General features: G+C 44.5%; 3 protein-coding genes across 7 annotated transcripts in view; 2 read left to right on the top strand and 1 right to left on the bottom strand.

Annotated features, from left to right (window-relative positions):
- LOC135394955 (protein Shroom3-like) overlaps positions 1 to 4,313 on the top strand; it is a 170,135-nt gene extending 165,822 nt beyond the window's left edge. For all 4 annotated transcript variants that reach the window (XM_064626060.1, XM_064626059.1, XM_064626063.1 and 1 more), the window contains 2 exons: positions 839 to 1,111; positions 1,462 to 4,313. In XM_064626060.1, coding sequence (XP_064482130.1) covers positions 839 to 1,111; positions 1,462 to 1,731 — 543 coding nt within the window. In that variant the 3' untranslated portion in view covers positions 1,732 to 4,313. The remainder of the gene's footprint in view (positions 1 to 838; positions 1,112 to 1,461) is intronic.
- A 2,104-nt stretch (positions 4,314 to 6,417) lies between these two features.
- On the bottom strand, positions 6,418 to 7,776 carry LOC135394954 (deoxycytidylate deaminase-like). 2 transcript variants are annotated; one of them, XR_010422983.1, is made up of 5 exons: positions 7,597 to 7,776; positions 7,388 to 7,532; positions 7,199 to 7,334; positions 6,790 to 7,107; positions 6,418 to 6,635 (listed from the first exon to the last, which is right to left on the bottom strand). XR_010422983.1 is itself a non-coding variant. In XM_064626058.1 (5 exons), exons 1-5 carry the CDS (start codon positions 7,632 to 7,634, stop codon positions 6,569 to 6,571), a joined length of 600 nt encoding a protein of 199 aa, XP_064482128.1. In that variant the 5' UTR covers positions 7,635 to 7,776; the 3' UTR covers positions 6,418 to 6,568. The 2 variants fall into 2 exon arrangements, 1 of the variants encoding a protein (XP_064482128.1); XM_064626058.1 differs by having other exon boundaries at positions 6,894 to 7,107.
- A 77-nt stretch (positions 7,777 to 7,853) lies between these two features.
- LOC135394952 (tyrosine-protein kinase Btk-like) lies at positions 7,854 to 15,159 on the top strand. Its single transcript, XM_064626057.1, has 18 exons — positions 7,854 to 8,038; positions 8,469 to 8,636; positions 8,722 to 8,817; positions 8,931 to 9,012; positions 9,075 to 9,239; positions 9,529 to 9,557; positions 9,642 to 9,722; positions 9,901 to 9,965; positions 10,629 to 10,694; positions 11,613 to 11,741; positions 12,337 to 12,542; positions 13,477 to 13,541; positions 13,827 to 13,933; positions 14,012 to 14,100; positions 14,195 to 14,393; positions 14,513 to 14,631; positions 14,690 to 14,847; positions 14,958 to 15,159. Exons 2-18 carry the CDS (start codon positions 8,490 to 8,492, stop codon positions 15,027 to 15,029), a joined length of 1,875 nt encoding a protein of 624 aa, XP_064482127.1. The 5' UTR covers positions 7,854 to 8,038; positions 8,469 to 8,489; the 3' UTR covers positions 15,030 to 15,159.
- The last annotated feature ends 470 nt before the right edge of the window (positions 15,160 to 15,629 follow it).

Genomic DNA, 15,629 nt, shown 5'->3' with positions numbered 1-15,629 from the left:
ATGAAAGATGAAAGTCACTGAAAAGGTTAGCCAGCTGTAGGGATCGAACCCACAGCGGTAATCCAGAAGATGTGGGTTCGATCCCTACAGCTGGCTAACCTTTTCAGTGACTTTCATCTTTCATGCTTCTCTTCATTTTCGGCGTTTTATTTGAGGGCGGGAATTATAATCGGTGAATTCTGGAAGAGAGGTACTAGACTCGGAATGGTGCTATTCGGTGCGTGATGTTGCGATGAATGGAATACCTAGCATACCTTGTGTTCGATGGTGTTGAATGGGAATTCCTGCCATAGAATGCTCGGTATTTGATATCTCAGCATCTCATAGATAGCTTTTGCACAATACATGGCACACATATCCTCCACTGCATAGCACTACTGCATTGCGGGAATGCCAACTTTAGGCAGTGCATGATGTGTGGGGTACAAAAATTTCATAGAGCTTCTCAGTTTCATTGACACTTCATATGTGAACGAAAATGTAATAAAGAAAGGTATTCCTGGTCTGAAATGTGTATTGGAAAACGCGGCATTAAATTTACCGCGTGTCTCTCCTTCTAACGTAGCGAAGTTTAGCGTGCGTTGCGGGTGTGCCAACTTTACAAACCTTGCAGAATATGCCGAAATGCATGAAAGCCCCACGGATACTAATTAATCTATCGGTACTGCAAGAATGAACATGTAATTAAAATTTTGCTGCAAAACGGGGACGTAGACCCCCCCCAAATGCATTCATTAAAGGGGACATGCACGTGGTTGAGAGTAGACTGGTGCCCCAACTGACTATGAATACCCTGTCAAAAGGAAGTGCACATAATATTTACAACGCTCATTCACAGGAGGAGCTAGCATGCAGCATTTCCCGGAAGCTTGATGCACTTCGAGCAGAACAAGTGGAACTGCGAGAAGAGATGTCTCAGAATGAGGCCCTGGGTCAGGTGGTCACACGGCGAGTCGAAGCCCTCGCCCGACCCAACGAGTTAGACAAGTACAAATTACACGTCGAGGAAATGGAGAAGATAGTTCATCTTTTGCTCTCTTTGTCCGGTCGACTGGCACGTGTTCACAATGCGCTCGGAACACAAGGCAATTCTGCCAGTGAAGACGAACGTGTAGGTGGACTGTTTTGTTGTCTCAAAGTGTTATTCGAACATTCGAAAAACCGCGAGGTCGCTTTATCTAGAATTCGTTATATGCGAAATTCGTTATGAATGATAACACTGCTGATCAACTGCAGGGTTAAACAGAAATGTGGTGAGAGGTAATAGGGCATAACTCCGTTCATGGTCGACGACCTCATGACAAGACTTCTGCTAACGTCCTGCTGTTTATGACAATTTTTCTCGCGTATATCGAATTCCCGATATAACGAATTGCGGATATAGCGAATTAACGATTTTGGCATTATATTTTGTAAGATGAGGTTTGACTGTCACAACCTGGTGCCCGTTTTACTTCGCAGCGAGCCCTCGAGGCGAAACGGGAAAAGCTGAGCAGCCAGCACGAAGAAGCTCGGCGCCTCAAGGAGAGCATCGACAGGCGGAGCCAACAGGTGTCTCAACTGCTGAGGAGATACCTGACACCGGAAGAATATGCAGACTACGACCACTTTGTCCGCGTGAAGTCCAAGCTACTCGTCGACGCGCGGGAGCTCGACGAGAAGATACGGCTAGGCGAAGAACAACTTGCAGCGCTGAAGGCAAACGGTTTGGGGATGCGGTCGCCTTCCTAGTGATCGTCGTGTGTTTGGAATGACTGAGACACAGTGAAATGTCGGCGGAACTGACAGGATTTGGTGTGTGGGCACGTTCGATGGTGAATGCACACCGTGAATGGAGAGATGATGGGTGATTTGGAACATGGGTGTGGAGCAAGTTCAAGTACTGTGTGGATTGCAGACGCGACATATTTTGTAACGTTGAGCTTCGTCCTGCTTACAAGGCACCGAGACGTACACAATCTGGGCCGTGTCGAAAGGTTTTAAAAGCTATGGAAAACGTCTTCTACGTACAGCGTTTTTACGCGGTAGCATCCACCGACGACATGCTACAGGCAAGATTCAGACAAAGGACTGAACTGTAACTCAAAGTTGTTTTCTAGCTTCAGTCCCGGCAAAATGATCACCTCGTTGAAACTGATGCTGTAGCTGGAATCTGGCTACTCCCCGTATGTTACTTCAGCGTTTTTACTAAACAGTTCCTCAAAAACAAAACCACTAGACATGAAGGACAAACAAACAAAAAGCAGTGATTTGAAAACAAAAAAAACAAGTCATGCAAAAAAAAAAAAAACATGAGAGGACACTGTTCCAGTGCATAACTTAGCAGGTTTAGTTGCATTAAAACCCCATTACTTGTGCGTTAGGCTGAAATACTACTCGATTTGCTAACCAGCTATGCGAACAACACTGGCCTCCATCATCGTACCCAGAGTTCCTACGAAGCTCAACCTACGTCATCACCCGATTCAAAGTAATGTGACGACATCAATGCTGGGAGCTCGGAACTTTTCGAGTCAATGCCGGAACTTAGTAAGAATGCTCTCGCTCCCTTGGCAAAAAAAAAAAGAAAAAAAGAAGCAAGTGCTGCCACCTGGCCAAGGTCAAATCTAGTGCCATATCAGCTGCCCTACAGAGCGCGCCATGATGCCGTCAGTGGGCATGCACACTCTCGCCCTCTTGTACATTAAAGTCGAGCAATAATGGACAAGACTCGCATCTTCAGCACAGACGGCCTCCACGATGCCGCGCCCTGTACATACTCATCCGCGTGCAACGTGGGGTCGCGGAAGACAACGGGGTCTTATATTCAACTCGTTGCCTACTCGGTTGAGAGCGACCGATTAATTGATTACAATTTCTGTGTTGCCAATAGCTCTTTTTTAATGCTAGGTGAATAGAACTAGGCTATAAAGCATTGCTAACGTGTTCCTGCAAAGTTTTTTTTTTTTCCCGGTCGCTGCTGGTTGCGACCTCGTGTGGCTAGATTATTTTTCTCTTTCGTTTTTATTTCCTTAAAGAAAGTATTTATTCTCCAGTGCTCCGATGTGAAAGTGTGATACCGGATCCTGTCTTTGTTAAGACTAGGCTGTATTCCGGGTTTTTGGCAAGTGTGCCAGTGTGAGGCACGTCCTCAGATGTCCCGCTGTTATATCGTGTGGTTGCAATACTGTTTCGTTCGCTTTCTTGTTGGTAGGTATGCTTAAAGTATCTGCAGAGGGCTGCAATGTCACAAAACAAGAAATTTATGGAAGATGTCAGCATCTTTAAGAAAAGGTATCTTTACCGATGATAGAAAAAAATATTTTGTGATTTTGGTTAGAGCATAAAGTACTAAGCATGATTTGCAATGAATGGTATTGTAGCCAAGTGGCTTTGATGGGGTGATGGCTTTTCCACAAGGATGATACAATGATTCCAAAAGCTTCTGTGGCTCTAAGTCCTTGCGGTGCATAAATTTTAGGTACGTAAATTAAGCGTGAAAACTTGAATACAGCCTGCGCTTAACACAGTAACAAATATTTGTTTTTTTTTTGTGTGTGTGCTGCATTCCTATGCCAACTGACCTACTGTTTATACATATCACCCAGCCTACAAAAATATTTGTTATTCTGCCAGTTCCCGCCTCAATTCCGAGGATGTCCTCAGAAAGTACGTGTTCTTGTTAGCATAAAACGCACAGCACAGGTCATATCTAAGGTTCTGTGTTTTCACATATTTTACTCTTTCTCAAAAACTTGATTTTCCTGAAAATTTTTTTTTTAGTATTCAGTGTGGTTGCCAGATCAAAATCGGGAGATACGGCTAAATCTGAGCTAAACGCTCAGACGTGGCAAGTCTGAGGATGTTTACGCGGATTTCTTTCGGATCGGATTATTGGTAATAATTGTATATATCTCGTAACATGGGAGCTTATAAACACATTACCTGTTATTAACGTCATTCCTGGAACATCAATTGAAAGTAATAACACGTACATTTTTTCATTAGCCAGGGTTCTTTTCACGGGAACCCCAGCCAAAGTTATACTCCACTGCGCCACACATAATCGTTATTGGACCTTAAAATCCTTCTCCCTACCACTACATTCAACAGTATTTTTGTAGAAGCTTTGGTGAAATGCATCCACAAAAACGAGGAAAGAGTAGGTGTTGTTGCCGAGGCAACGAGAGAGGGTGGAGTATGTTGTTTTTGTTGAAAGGGAACGACGAGATGTTATACGTGTAAATACAATCGACGTCGATGGAGAGACTATGACCAGCGCGCGTGCGGTCCGTGATTTTCTGTAGAATAAAGGCCGTGACAGGCTGAATGAATGTGCATTGTTTCCCTCAGACTGCTACGTACTTACTTCTGTGTACGTACAGTCATGCCTCGATTATCCGGACACCTCGGGAGTCCGCCGGATAAGGAATTTCCGGACGAGCGAACCCAGCAAATTTCCGTGGAAACCCGAAAAATTTGGGAGACCTCTTTGTAGCTCCAGAAAAGAAAACAAGGGAAAGACCGTTGCTTCAAACACGAAAACCGAAAGAAAGTGACCCCTGAGGAAAGGGGAGTCAAACGGTACAGATTGCCCCGGGGTGAGATGGGACTAGGGTTGCCACCTTTCGGAGTGAAAAATACCGGCTGAGGGAGAGGGGGTGGAATAGAGGGAAAGGAGGAAAGGCTCGTGGGAAAGGGAAAGTGGGTGAGGAACGTTCTAGCTTGCTCGACACAACCACCACCAGCAGCTTTGCACAACCACTGCTCTTGTACCCTCCGAACGCGAGACGTAATGAATAACGATGATAATAATAATAACAACGAATAATAATAATAATGAATAACTAAGAAAACGACTGGCGACTGCGGAGTTTGGTCTGCGCTCCAGATTTATTCGAGCTGTAAGTGGAATGTTGAAGGAAAAAACCCCGTAAAAGCCCTTATGAGAGGTCTTGAGCCACAAATACCGGCAAAAGACTGCCGGTATCACCTTCCTACCGGCAACCGGCAGTGACGGTATAATACCGGACTGGTGGCAACCCTAGATGTGACCCTTATCCGGAATAATGTGAACACAGTACATGCCGTGGACAGAGGATGTTGACACTTTTTTCGGATAAGCGAATCGGAATGACCCAGGTCCTGGAAGATTGGTCCCCGTACTTGCTGTCCGGATACGAATAACGCATTCCAGATAACCGAGGCAGAATCCAACGGTAGCAGGTTCGTTCCCGGCAATGTAGTCCGGATAAGGAGTTTTCCCGATAAGCGAGACATGACTGTACAAGGTATCTTTCCGGCATTGTGTGTTGGCGGTGCAAAAAGGTTATTTTTTAAGGCACACAGCACAGCACAGGACAGAACGAACTACAACACAATCAAGCCAGTTCAGGGCGCTGACACAAAAGGTAACTGGTGTAAAACAGACGCTGTGAGTTCTACTTTGTCGTGCGTCTGCAACCTCACGAAGATTATTCCGCTCAGGTAAAGTATGATGGAAGAACGACTCAGGAAATTGATAATAAGTAGAGCCTGGAGTTCATGCAAAATGCATATTTTTTAAATGCGTTCAGGCGGATATAACTAATGTTTCTCTACACATTACAAATCACGACGATAAAATTTTACGATGTTTCGTGTGTCATATTATTGCAGATCACAATATGGCGGTTGCGTATAACATCATATTTCGGCGCCATTCGAACCATATTTTTAACATTAGCCGTTCCTCTTGTTTTACCACTGTTCATGTTATTTCAAGAGGGAGGTCGTCGGCCCAAAACCAGTGTTCCAGATACAGCTCCAAGGTACAGAAGAGCTTCCTTCCCGGCATCATAATATTTCTGCACATCTTGCGCACATTTACACGTTTCGTGACGCATATCTGCACGCATATTTTGGAAGATTTTTGTCCTTGAAGTCCCAGGCTCCCCTAATAATGAGCAACACCGAGGAAATGGAATCTTTGCTGGATGACCACAGGGGGTAGAGGAAGGGTTGATGCAGGGAGGAAGAGATGGGAGAGATCTGACAAGCGATAAAACTGTTTGTGAATTTAACGATTAAGGCAAGTGCAGAAGATGTGGCCTAGATAGTGAGAGCTGTGGCCTCATAACAGACTGCGTTGTAATTGTACAGTTCTGCATGCGTTGTTTAGAAGAGAAGTGACCCCTTTTGATGGAACAAAACTTCTCAAATTGATAATGCTCTGAGGGTAGACAGATAGATTACTTAGCAACTCTATTTAGCGTAAAGGTTTCGCTGCTTAGCTCTCTTTATTTACACACTCGACAATCTTTTTGTGCTTTTTTTTGCCATACCTTGCATGATAAACAAGAATAACTTTTCAAACCCATTGTGCCCAGGCCTGTACATGCTCAAAGTGTAAATTTGACGTATACCTAAAGTGCCATTTCCAAAAACAATACGCCGAAAGAGATTCCTCCTGCAACAGACAGGGACGTCTTTATAGGTTCGTAAAAAAATGGTTTAAAAACATCTCATGTTAAAATCGGCAGTAACGTCGCAGTTGGTATTGTCAAACGTGCTCAGATCAGGTCATGTTACGGCACATTCGTCATGTAGATCACAACTTGAAGGCGCGCATGTTCTCAAAGTCGATCACTATCTTGCTGGCTTCCGGGACATGTTGCCTTAAAAGTAAAAACAAAAGAGAGAGAGACAGTCAATGACATTATTCACAGAATACACTAAAGAGAATAGAATGGTGCTTTGTGTAGTTAGCTCTCTTTCAAAGCTATCCAAGGTAGAATGCGGTAATATTCGAGGGCATGCAAAGTCCCTCACCATGGGGGAGCGTGCTACACCGGAATTCGGTCCGTCATGCAATGGTTTCCCCACGTGAGTATAGCACATATGGACATGATTAAGTGTGGAACGTGCAGATATACCGAAACTTAACGCCGGCCTGTGTCATCATTATCCGTGAAGCCACATAAGTTGTTTCTTCCCTGTGCTTGTCGATGACATACACCACTTCTGTGATTCGTGCTTGAAGAATCATCTTGGTACACTCATTACACGGGAAATGCGTTGTATACAGACGACACCCACGCAAATCAAAGCAGTTTCTGTTGAAGATTGCATTCATTTCTGCATGGCAGACTGAAAACAGCAGCAAGGGAAGGGCACATTTAATATGAATTTGGCAATCGATGAAGCGTCGTTTTGGAAACTACTTCGATGTGGTCCTTACCAAAGGGGTACTTCGTGTCTATTGGACGCTCGGCGGTCCTGGCCCAGGGTACTTTGTCATCGTCGATACCGTTAGGCATGCCGTTATATCCCGCACCGACGATTCTCTGCTCTGTGTTAACTATAACGCATCCCACCTGTAAGATAGCGTAGCGTTACCCATATACACGGAAGCAGTCCAGGGAACAACCTGTGTGTTGGGATCTTTGCTTCTCATAGCTGCCAAGTAGGCTGCAGCCATGAAATAATCTTCCCACGCGATGAAGTCGTCCCGTTTCTCTGTAAGCGACCGTGTGTGCTCTTTAGATTTCATGAGCTTACTGAGTCCGTGGATCCTACAGTACAAAAAAAAATATCGGTTAGCCGTGAGACTCTCGCGCGTTGTTAGCTTGAGCTTACAAGTCATCGGTGAGTTCATTTCTGCCGTCGTTTGACATGCTCACTAACTGAGGAACGGCGTCCAGGTGGTCCAGGTTTAAAACGGCAGGTGAACTTTCCCCTTAAACCGGTGAACAGTTGCAACGGTACGTAAAACGATGCCAAACCCAAAGACAAAATCGCCGCCATATTTTAGGAAAGGATAAAAAGAAGAGAAAGAGAAAAGTGAAAGGAAGTGACGTATGATGACGTCCTTCTAGGTGGTCTGGTATTTCCGGCTTTGCTGTCAGATGGACTAGATATGAGGCAAGGTTCGTTATAGAAAGAAATGATGTGTTCCCTGGACGGCCTTCGAATTGCCAGGACACTGCAATCGTTACATTTTAGAACGTGTGATGTGGTAGGTTAACCAATTTTGAACACAACATAGTCAGTTCTGCGAGTCAACGACATCAAAGTTCAGGTAACCACCTACTGGGCTGGGTTTTTCCTCGTATCCAAACCGGTGTGTTACATAGTTAAAATGCTCGGACATTCGTAGTTTTCTCGTCATCTTCCGTTTCATAGTCTTCTTTCCGTCCTGACAGGATGGTTCTTTCTGTTCTGTGCAAATTTGTAGGTTTCCAGGAAACTAGGCTATTGAAAAACATGTGAACTCCTTTGCATAAACTCGTCAGAGAACAAAAGAGATACACGTCTTCGCATGCTTCTTCACTTTTTCTTTCTTCGTTGCAGCACTTCATAAGCTTGTAATTTGTATTCATAGTATTTCTCATCTGTTTTACTTGCTTGTGCTGAATATAATGAACAAAGTCGACTACACTGACGGGAGACTGCTTCCCGCTTATGCCTAAGAATGTTGTTGTGCAAAAGTGTCTCATTTTGCCTCGCAGAAATTTTAAAAGAAAATTGACATGGAAGAAAAAGAAGAAATATTGAAACAAGCTCTTTTGGCCAAACGATCACAGAGAAAATCTCTCCTCAAGTCAACGAACCATTACAAGTTAAGATGGTTTATTTTAACGAAGAAACATTTGCGCTACCATGACGGGAACGCAGATGTAAGTAGTACTGTTTAGTTTCTCCTCAACACGTACTTTTGCGGAAACAGTTATGTAGTATTTGACGTGTCTCTTTGTGCTTCAGCGACAAGGCAGAGAGCGTGGAAGGCTTCATCTAGCATCCATAAAGATGGTCGAAGCTGTGGCAGACGGTGCTCTCGAAAGGGACAATGCCTTTCAGGTGGTGAACTCGAAATTTTCTGGTTTCACGGTCTATATATATAAAAAAAAACTTTTCGTCAAGTATACTTAGTTCTTGCAACGATCTGAAGCAGTACTTTAACGCTGTTTCAGGTTGGCCATGGTGATCGTCTGCTGTATATTGTGGCGCCGTCTGCTCAGCACAGAGAAGACTGGATTACAACCATAAGAAAACGTTAGTAAACTTTTAGAACGCATCTCAGTTGTGAAAATAATTTGCGGGCGCAATCGTTTCAGAATGTGTAAACAACGAAGAATTGTGCTCCCGTTTCCATCCTGGAATCTGGAAAAAGAAGCGCTGGTCGTGCTGCGGACAAAGCGAGAGAAAGGGGGGGTGTACGCCCACATGGGGCGCGGGGTGCACGACTGCCTCTTCAAACGGGAGAGCTGCAACGCCCTCTGGTCTGTTTACTTCGTGCTTGTTCCTTGCATGCTCGGAAAAAACCACAACGTACAACACCGCAACATGTTCTTGTGCGCGCTCTGGACATCGACTTATATTTCCTATGCCAATGTTGTCCAAGTGTTGTCCAAGTGTTGCCCATTTTCTAGTGCCTAGAATGGAATACAGCGTTGATTTCTCTCTCAAAGACACCCCTTTTTATGGGTTGTAGTCGCACTTTGTTGCTCGATTTTATCTACTATAAATTGCTGCGGACGTCGGCTTAAGTCTTCTACCGTTACTTTGCAGGAAGTCTTTCAGCTCCTATTTCGTCCAAGGTAAGCGTGCCTGAAATTTTATGCGTGTGTTTGTTTGCCGGCTTAAAGTTTCAAGAGTGAGAAACATAAGTTTTGTTCCCTCAGCCGAATTTGGTGGTGCCAAAAGTGGTGACTGCGCTCTTCCCATTTAAAGCCATCGAAGAGGGGGATCTAAGCTTGCAGGCTGTAAGTACCACGGAAATGGCAAGGAGAGATGGGGTAGAAACAAAGCTGGGAAAGAGGGAAATAACATTTATTTCTGTCCACAAATTTCGAAATTGTTTTCAGTAACCGTAAATGCATTTAATAATTGACGTTTGTTACTTTCTATGCCTGCAATATGTCTTTCTCTTTTCCTTGTAAGGGTGAAGAATACACCGTAGTTGACGCATCCGGTGAACACTGGTGGCAGGTGCGAAGCAAGCACGGGTACGTTTTTCTACCTTTTAGGGAACGTTTACGGGTCGCAAGATTATTAATAGCTGTAGCCTCTAATCTTGCAATGCTCACGTATGGTGAATTCCATTGGTTAGATTTTTTTTTTTTCTCCGGGGGCGAACGCACGTTCCGCTGGTCAATCCGTATCGAATTCTCATGTTCAGCTTGCAGAATATGTATCAGCTTCTGCCAGGCTTCTGAGTTGGAGCGCGATTGTTTGTTTGCTGCTGGACTTGGATTTGGTCTCGAATTTTCTTGCTCTGTAGTGGATTCAAGCAGGATTGGCCGGCGGAATTTGCCGTCTGTTTTTCTCTTTCATCATACTATCGAGTGTTACCAAATTGAAAGTAAAGTTGTTTTCGGTGTAGAAATCACCTATCTATTCTGTTGATAAGTCACTTGTTAGTTACAGTCACAAATACTTTTGCTTTCCCGCAAAGTTCCAAACAACGTCTGAGAGAACGTTCCTCATCTAGATTTCGTCGATCTTTTTGTCTTGTATCCTGCGCGGGATATTTTAGTTGTGCAGTTCCGTTGGCCCCAAATGTAACTGCTTTATTTCTCTGCTACAAATATATAAAACAATTGATGCAGTAGCAAAAATTTAGTTTCGTTGAGTCTGCTCTGTAAAACTGTGCAATCTTTCCTCTTCAGCGCTGTCGGCTACATTCCCAGCAACTACGTAGAAGAGAAAGTAATGACGGGACTTGGACAATACAAGTAAGCACTTCGTCACCCTGTGGTGGAAACACCATGTGTGAACTTACCTCACGAAATATCATGGGCAGCTAAACTACGCTCTCTAAGCATTAATTACTCTGACGCTTTGATCTTGCGTGCAACACTAATAAATTATTATTATTAAAGGGGCACTAAAATGCAAAAACAACTTGCTCTCAAATGACAGTCCGTGTTTCAATTACTACAATTCAAACAAAATTAGTTCACACAACGCTACTGTTTAGAATAAAAATGCAATGAAGAGCCGTCTTTGGCGTCAACGAATCGAGTCCCCAGGGGGCAAAGATTGGCATCATCCAGTCAGACAGCGGTATAATTTTGATTGTAGCTTCGTAACGGAATCAAAGTTTTGAATTGTGATGACAAGTATGGAATTAACGTAGCGTGTTGTAATGTAATTTGAAGCAAACTTGTTTTTGCATTTTAGTGCCCCTTTAATATTAATATTATTATTATTGTTATTATTATTAATAATAATAATATTACCAGCTCCCATGGCACAGTGGTTAGGACGATCACTTTGCACACCGAGACTGGGAGGTGACACGGGTTCGAATCCTGTCCCCGGCTGTGCTGTCCGAGGTTTTCCCAGAGTTTTCCGAAGACTTTCCGGACGAATGTCTGCACAGTTTCCCCCTGAAGTCGGCCCAGGATGCATACTAACCCTCCCTGTCCCCCCCACTCCTTCCTGCTGTCCTCTCTCCATTTGTCCACATCTGTACGCCACTCATAGCCACGGCGCTCATAGCCAGCTCATAGCCGCTCATAGCCAGCGGAGCTAACGCGGAATTTTACAAAAATATATTAAATTACATTGCGATTGAAATCATTTTTCTTTCTTATACAATGGTCCGTAGTTCTCTTCACCAAAGAGACACGCATTATCCCGACTTTCAGGTGGTACGTCGGCGAAATGTCGCGACAACGGGCGGAGTCACTTCTGCAGCAGGAAGCGCGCGAGGGTACGTTCATGGTGCGCAACTCTTCCAGCGCCGGCATGTACACCTTGTCCCTGTACGCTGGCGGGTGAGTACCCGTTCTTTAACCATCTCTTCCTGCGGGTACACCCCCTCTTCAAAGTGCCACTGCGGACTAAATCCCGTGTCTTCAGAATCCTACCAGAGTTACTTTACCGAAATCTTCGTGCCTGACTTCACGTTCCTGCAAAGTATTTTTTTGGCTCTACGTGGATGCGCAAAAAGCTAGAGAAAATTAATTTTTATTTTTCGAGAATCGCGACGCCATGTTAGGAAAGGAGGGAAGCGCCCGGCTCTCATCTGGCAACCTTGTTGCCCTTCGAGTGTTCCGGGGGGGTGCTCCTTATGGTCCGCGGCATGAGTAGTATTCCACGTCTTATAGTTCGTTAGCGGGGCCCCGCGTGAAATATCGTCCGACCGCTCTGAGGAGGGAGGGTAGTAACACAGAGAGAGAAGACATCTCTCCCATTTTTCCCTCTCTCGATCAGCCTCACGTGACTTCTCCACCATATACAATCTGTATAGAATCCTTGAGGCACCTTCTTTTACATAGATTAAACAAAAATAAACGCTTTTTTTTTAGTCCAGAGTGGCACTTTAAATGTTTTTTTTTTTTTTCAATTTTGTTCACATTGCAATTGCAGTCAAGTCAAACACTACCACATATGCACAAACTCGGAAGGGAAGCTCTTCCTGACGGAACGTCGCAAGTTCTCGTCGTTGGAAGAACTCGTCACGTATCATCGTCACGACAGCGGAGGCCTGGCCTCTCGTCTGCGCCAGCCGGCAAGGCGTTTGACACCGTCGGGTGTTGCACCCGAGCTTCCGGCCTCCTCTGGGCTTGCCCATGGTAAGGCGCAATATTTGATTTACTGAATCCGTATTTATTAATTGTATAGCACAATTTATTGGTATAGAGTGCACCGTGTGATTCCTTGAACCGAACTTTATCTCCTAGCCTGCTTGGTGAAGCTTTACCGGGTGGTGGAGAGGCTTTGGGGTATTAAAGTGCCTGCTCTAACTGGTCATGAGGTCTGTTTCTCTTCTTACACGGATTTTTTGTCACTAACACTGTCTCCTTCAGTCTCGTCTTTTTCACTGGGATAGTCTTGCTGTTACCACGCAGTAAACCCTCGTTATGAAGTACCTTAACAGAAATGTGTGCGTTTCAAAGCATTCAAATAGTGTTTTTTTTTTCTCTCTCTCTCCCTTTCTCCATATAGTAAACTATATATCTAAGTAAGCTATCAAGGTGCTCACCAACAAGGTTTCTTTGCTTCTCTGAGGCTTCCCCGGTGTCTCTGGTCACTTCCGAGGCACCCGTGACTGTTTTTGTGACCCTTCCAATTTTATTAAATACAGTAGCTGCTGATATCAAGTTTTTCCCCATCCTGTTGACTCGATTATGATGAGGGTTTACTGTAATTTACCGATTACTTCGCCTATTAACCGACCTTGCCGTTTGACTGACTTCCCCTAATAATTGATTTTGTTAGCTAACTGACATGACCTATTAAGTGACTCTGGCTACTAACCAACTTCACTTAACCAACCTCACCCATTAAATAACTTTACCTATTGGCCAGCCTTGTTTATTAACTTGCATCGTTCACAAACTTCCCTTATTAACCCGGTTCATCTGTCAATACATTGTTTAGAAACTCACCTGTTAGCTTGATGAATCAACATCGTTAACCATTCCTGTTTGTACAGCCTTTGAATCTACTATCAATTTTGGTTACGGTCTGTTCTTGTATCATGACTGATGTGTTTGTTGCAAACAGGCAAGTGGGAAATAGACCCCTCGGAACTCTCACTCCTGGAAGAATTGGGAAGTGGACAGTTTGGGGTGAGAGCTTCACTTTTTCAAGCATAGACTACGAATGGGGACTACTATTATAGTCATACTCATGGGAGTTGCATAATAGTTGACAAGGTGCCGGTATAATGGCAATATGTACAGTGTGGAAATATTCTGAACAATCTAAGTCTTCTTGAGCTTGAAAAGAGCTTTGATGTTACATGCACATGGTAGAAACAGCTGCTAATTTCTTCTAATTTTGATGATGGACCATGAAAATTCTAATTTCTCCATTCTCATTAATACCTGAATCATCATCATCATCATTCGTAGGTTGTACGGCGTGGAAAATGGCGTGGGACACGTGACGTTGCGGTGAAGATGATGAAGGAAGGCACCATGTCCGAGGATGACTTCATCGAAGAGGCCAAGCTCATGACGTGAGTCCTCTTCTTTCATCCCATCTAGCGCAATGGCTTATCTCGTTTTCCTTATCTTGTCTGTTTTTTTTTTTTCAGCAAACTGCAGCACACGAACCTGGTACAGCTGTACGGCGTATGCAGCAAGCACAGACCCATTTTCATAGTAGCGGAGTACATGAAGTATGGTACGTCGAATCTGCAGATAAATGTTCCAAAATTTGTCTCGTCACAATCAGTGTCTTACACGGAAAGGCATCGTCGTCTTCTGCTTCCGCGCAGGTTCCCTGCTGCAGTTCCTACGGCGTCATGAGGCAACGTTGAGCAGTCAGGGTCCCATGCTCTTGGACATGTGCCTTCAGGTTGCCAGCGGAATGGCATATCTGGAGAGCCACAACTATATTCACCGAGATTTGGCAGCAAGAAATTGTCTCGTCGGAGAAGGCAACGTAGTCAAGGTCGCTGACTTTGGCTTGGCTAGGTACAAACTCTCTGCATACACATACCCTTGGAAACCTCCATTGTGCATATCCTGTAGTACCATCAGTTGCCTTAGTACACATTCCATGGTACGTTTTTTTAATTAATTATTTTCTGCAGGTATGTAATAGACGACGAATACACGAGCTCGGGCGGTGCCAAGTTCCCAATCAAGTGGGCCCCGCCGGAAGTCCTGGGTTACACCCGCTTCAGCAGCAAGTCTGATGTCTGGGCTTACGGTAAAGGAACTGCCACCAGATCCGGCTGGTTCCTCATAGTTCACTGTCTTGTCCCTAGGTGTCCTCATGTGGGAAGTGTACACGTGTGGCAAGATTCCGTACGGACGCGCTGCCAACGCCGAGGTCGTAGAACGGGTGCAGCACGGAGAGCGGCTTGCGCGACCGAGGACCTGTCCTCGAGACGTGTACCGCGTCATGCGTTCCTGTTGGGAAAAGGTTCGTCCCTCGAAGTGCTCTGTTCTTTGCATTTTCTGACATTGAGATCCACACAGCCACCTGTCTATGGGGCTCCTGATGCGCACTAATTTAACCATTCTACCTTGCAGAAACCCGATGCAAGGCCGTCGTTCAGCTCCATAAAAGGGCAGTTAGAAAAAATACTAGAGAAGGACTCCTGACACGAGAAACTGCCTCGATAGATGCACGTTTTCACGTTTCGCGCATTCGCGTTTAATCTTCGACCCTGTACTGCCTGCCCTGCATAGCGAAAATAAGAATGACTAAACAAGGGGGACTACTTGAATTCCACCCATGCTTCACCTTCTCTGTGGTTGTGTGAAATTTAGTGCAAATGTTAGTGTTCCCAGTATGATACTCAGTATACTCTCTGAAGTCACGATCACCGAATTTTTTAGAACGTTACGTTGCTCGTTGCCGCGTATCAGGCAGAAGACAAGTGACTGACAGTGCAGCTTATGGGCTATTATGTATTACGTATGCATTCCATCTGCATTCCATGCTGTTTTCATGTGCACTGTATGTTCTGGTTGTGCCATTTTTTCTGGCTTACTTCTTCGCAGATGACTTATCAGCCGGATGTTTTTGTTTTCTACATTGTCCTTATCCAGCAAGTTTTTTTATGTGTAGCTGTTGATTTGAATTAATAAATGTGCACACCTCTCTGCAGCCAGTGAGGATTTTTTCTGATGTGTGACCTCAGTGAACGTTGATGGCATAACGAAATGTTAAATCTTGGCATGTTGTTCCAGATCAGCATT

Source organism: Ornithodoros turicata, chromosome 5 (genome assembly GCF_037126465.1).
Source record: "Ornithodoros turicata isolate Travis chromosome 5, ASM3712646v1, whole genome shotgun sequence".
Classification (NCBI taxonomy): Eukaryota; Metazoa; Arthropoda; class Arachnida; order Ixodida; family Argasidae; genus Ornithodoros; species Ornithodoros turicata.
Note: the sequence above shows the minus strand (reverse complement) of the source record. Positions and strands in the feature narration are given on the sequence as shown.

Excerpts from the sequence above, each read along its gene's own strand:
- LOC135394954 (XM_064626058.1), bottom strand. The coding sequence starts at position 7,634 with ATGTCAAACGACGGCAGAAATGAACTCACCGATGACTT. Across the intron at positions 7,533-7,596 it reads AATGAACTCACCGATGACTT|GATCCACGGACTCAGTAAGC; the intron begins GTAAGCTCAAGC and ends TTTGTACTGTAG. Across the intron at positions 6,636-6,893 it reads CAGGCCGGCGTTAAGTTTCG|GCAACATGTCCCGGAAGCCA; the intron begins GTATATCTGCAC and ends TTTACTTTTAAG.
- LOC135394952 (XM_064626057.1), top strand. The coding sequence starts at position 8,490 with ATGGAAGAAAAAGAAGAAATATTGAAACAAGCTCTTTTGGCCAAACGA. Across the intron at positions 12,543-13,476 it reads CTCCTCTGGGCTTGCCCATG|GCAAGTGGGAAATAGACCCC; the intron begins GTAAGGCGCAAT and ends TGTTGCAAACAG. Across the intron at positions 14,848-14,957 it reads TGCGTTCCTGTTGGGAAAAG|AAACCCGATGCAAGGCCGTC; the intron begins GTTCGTCCCTCG and ends TCTACCTTGCAG.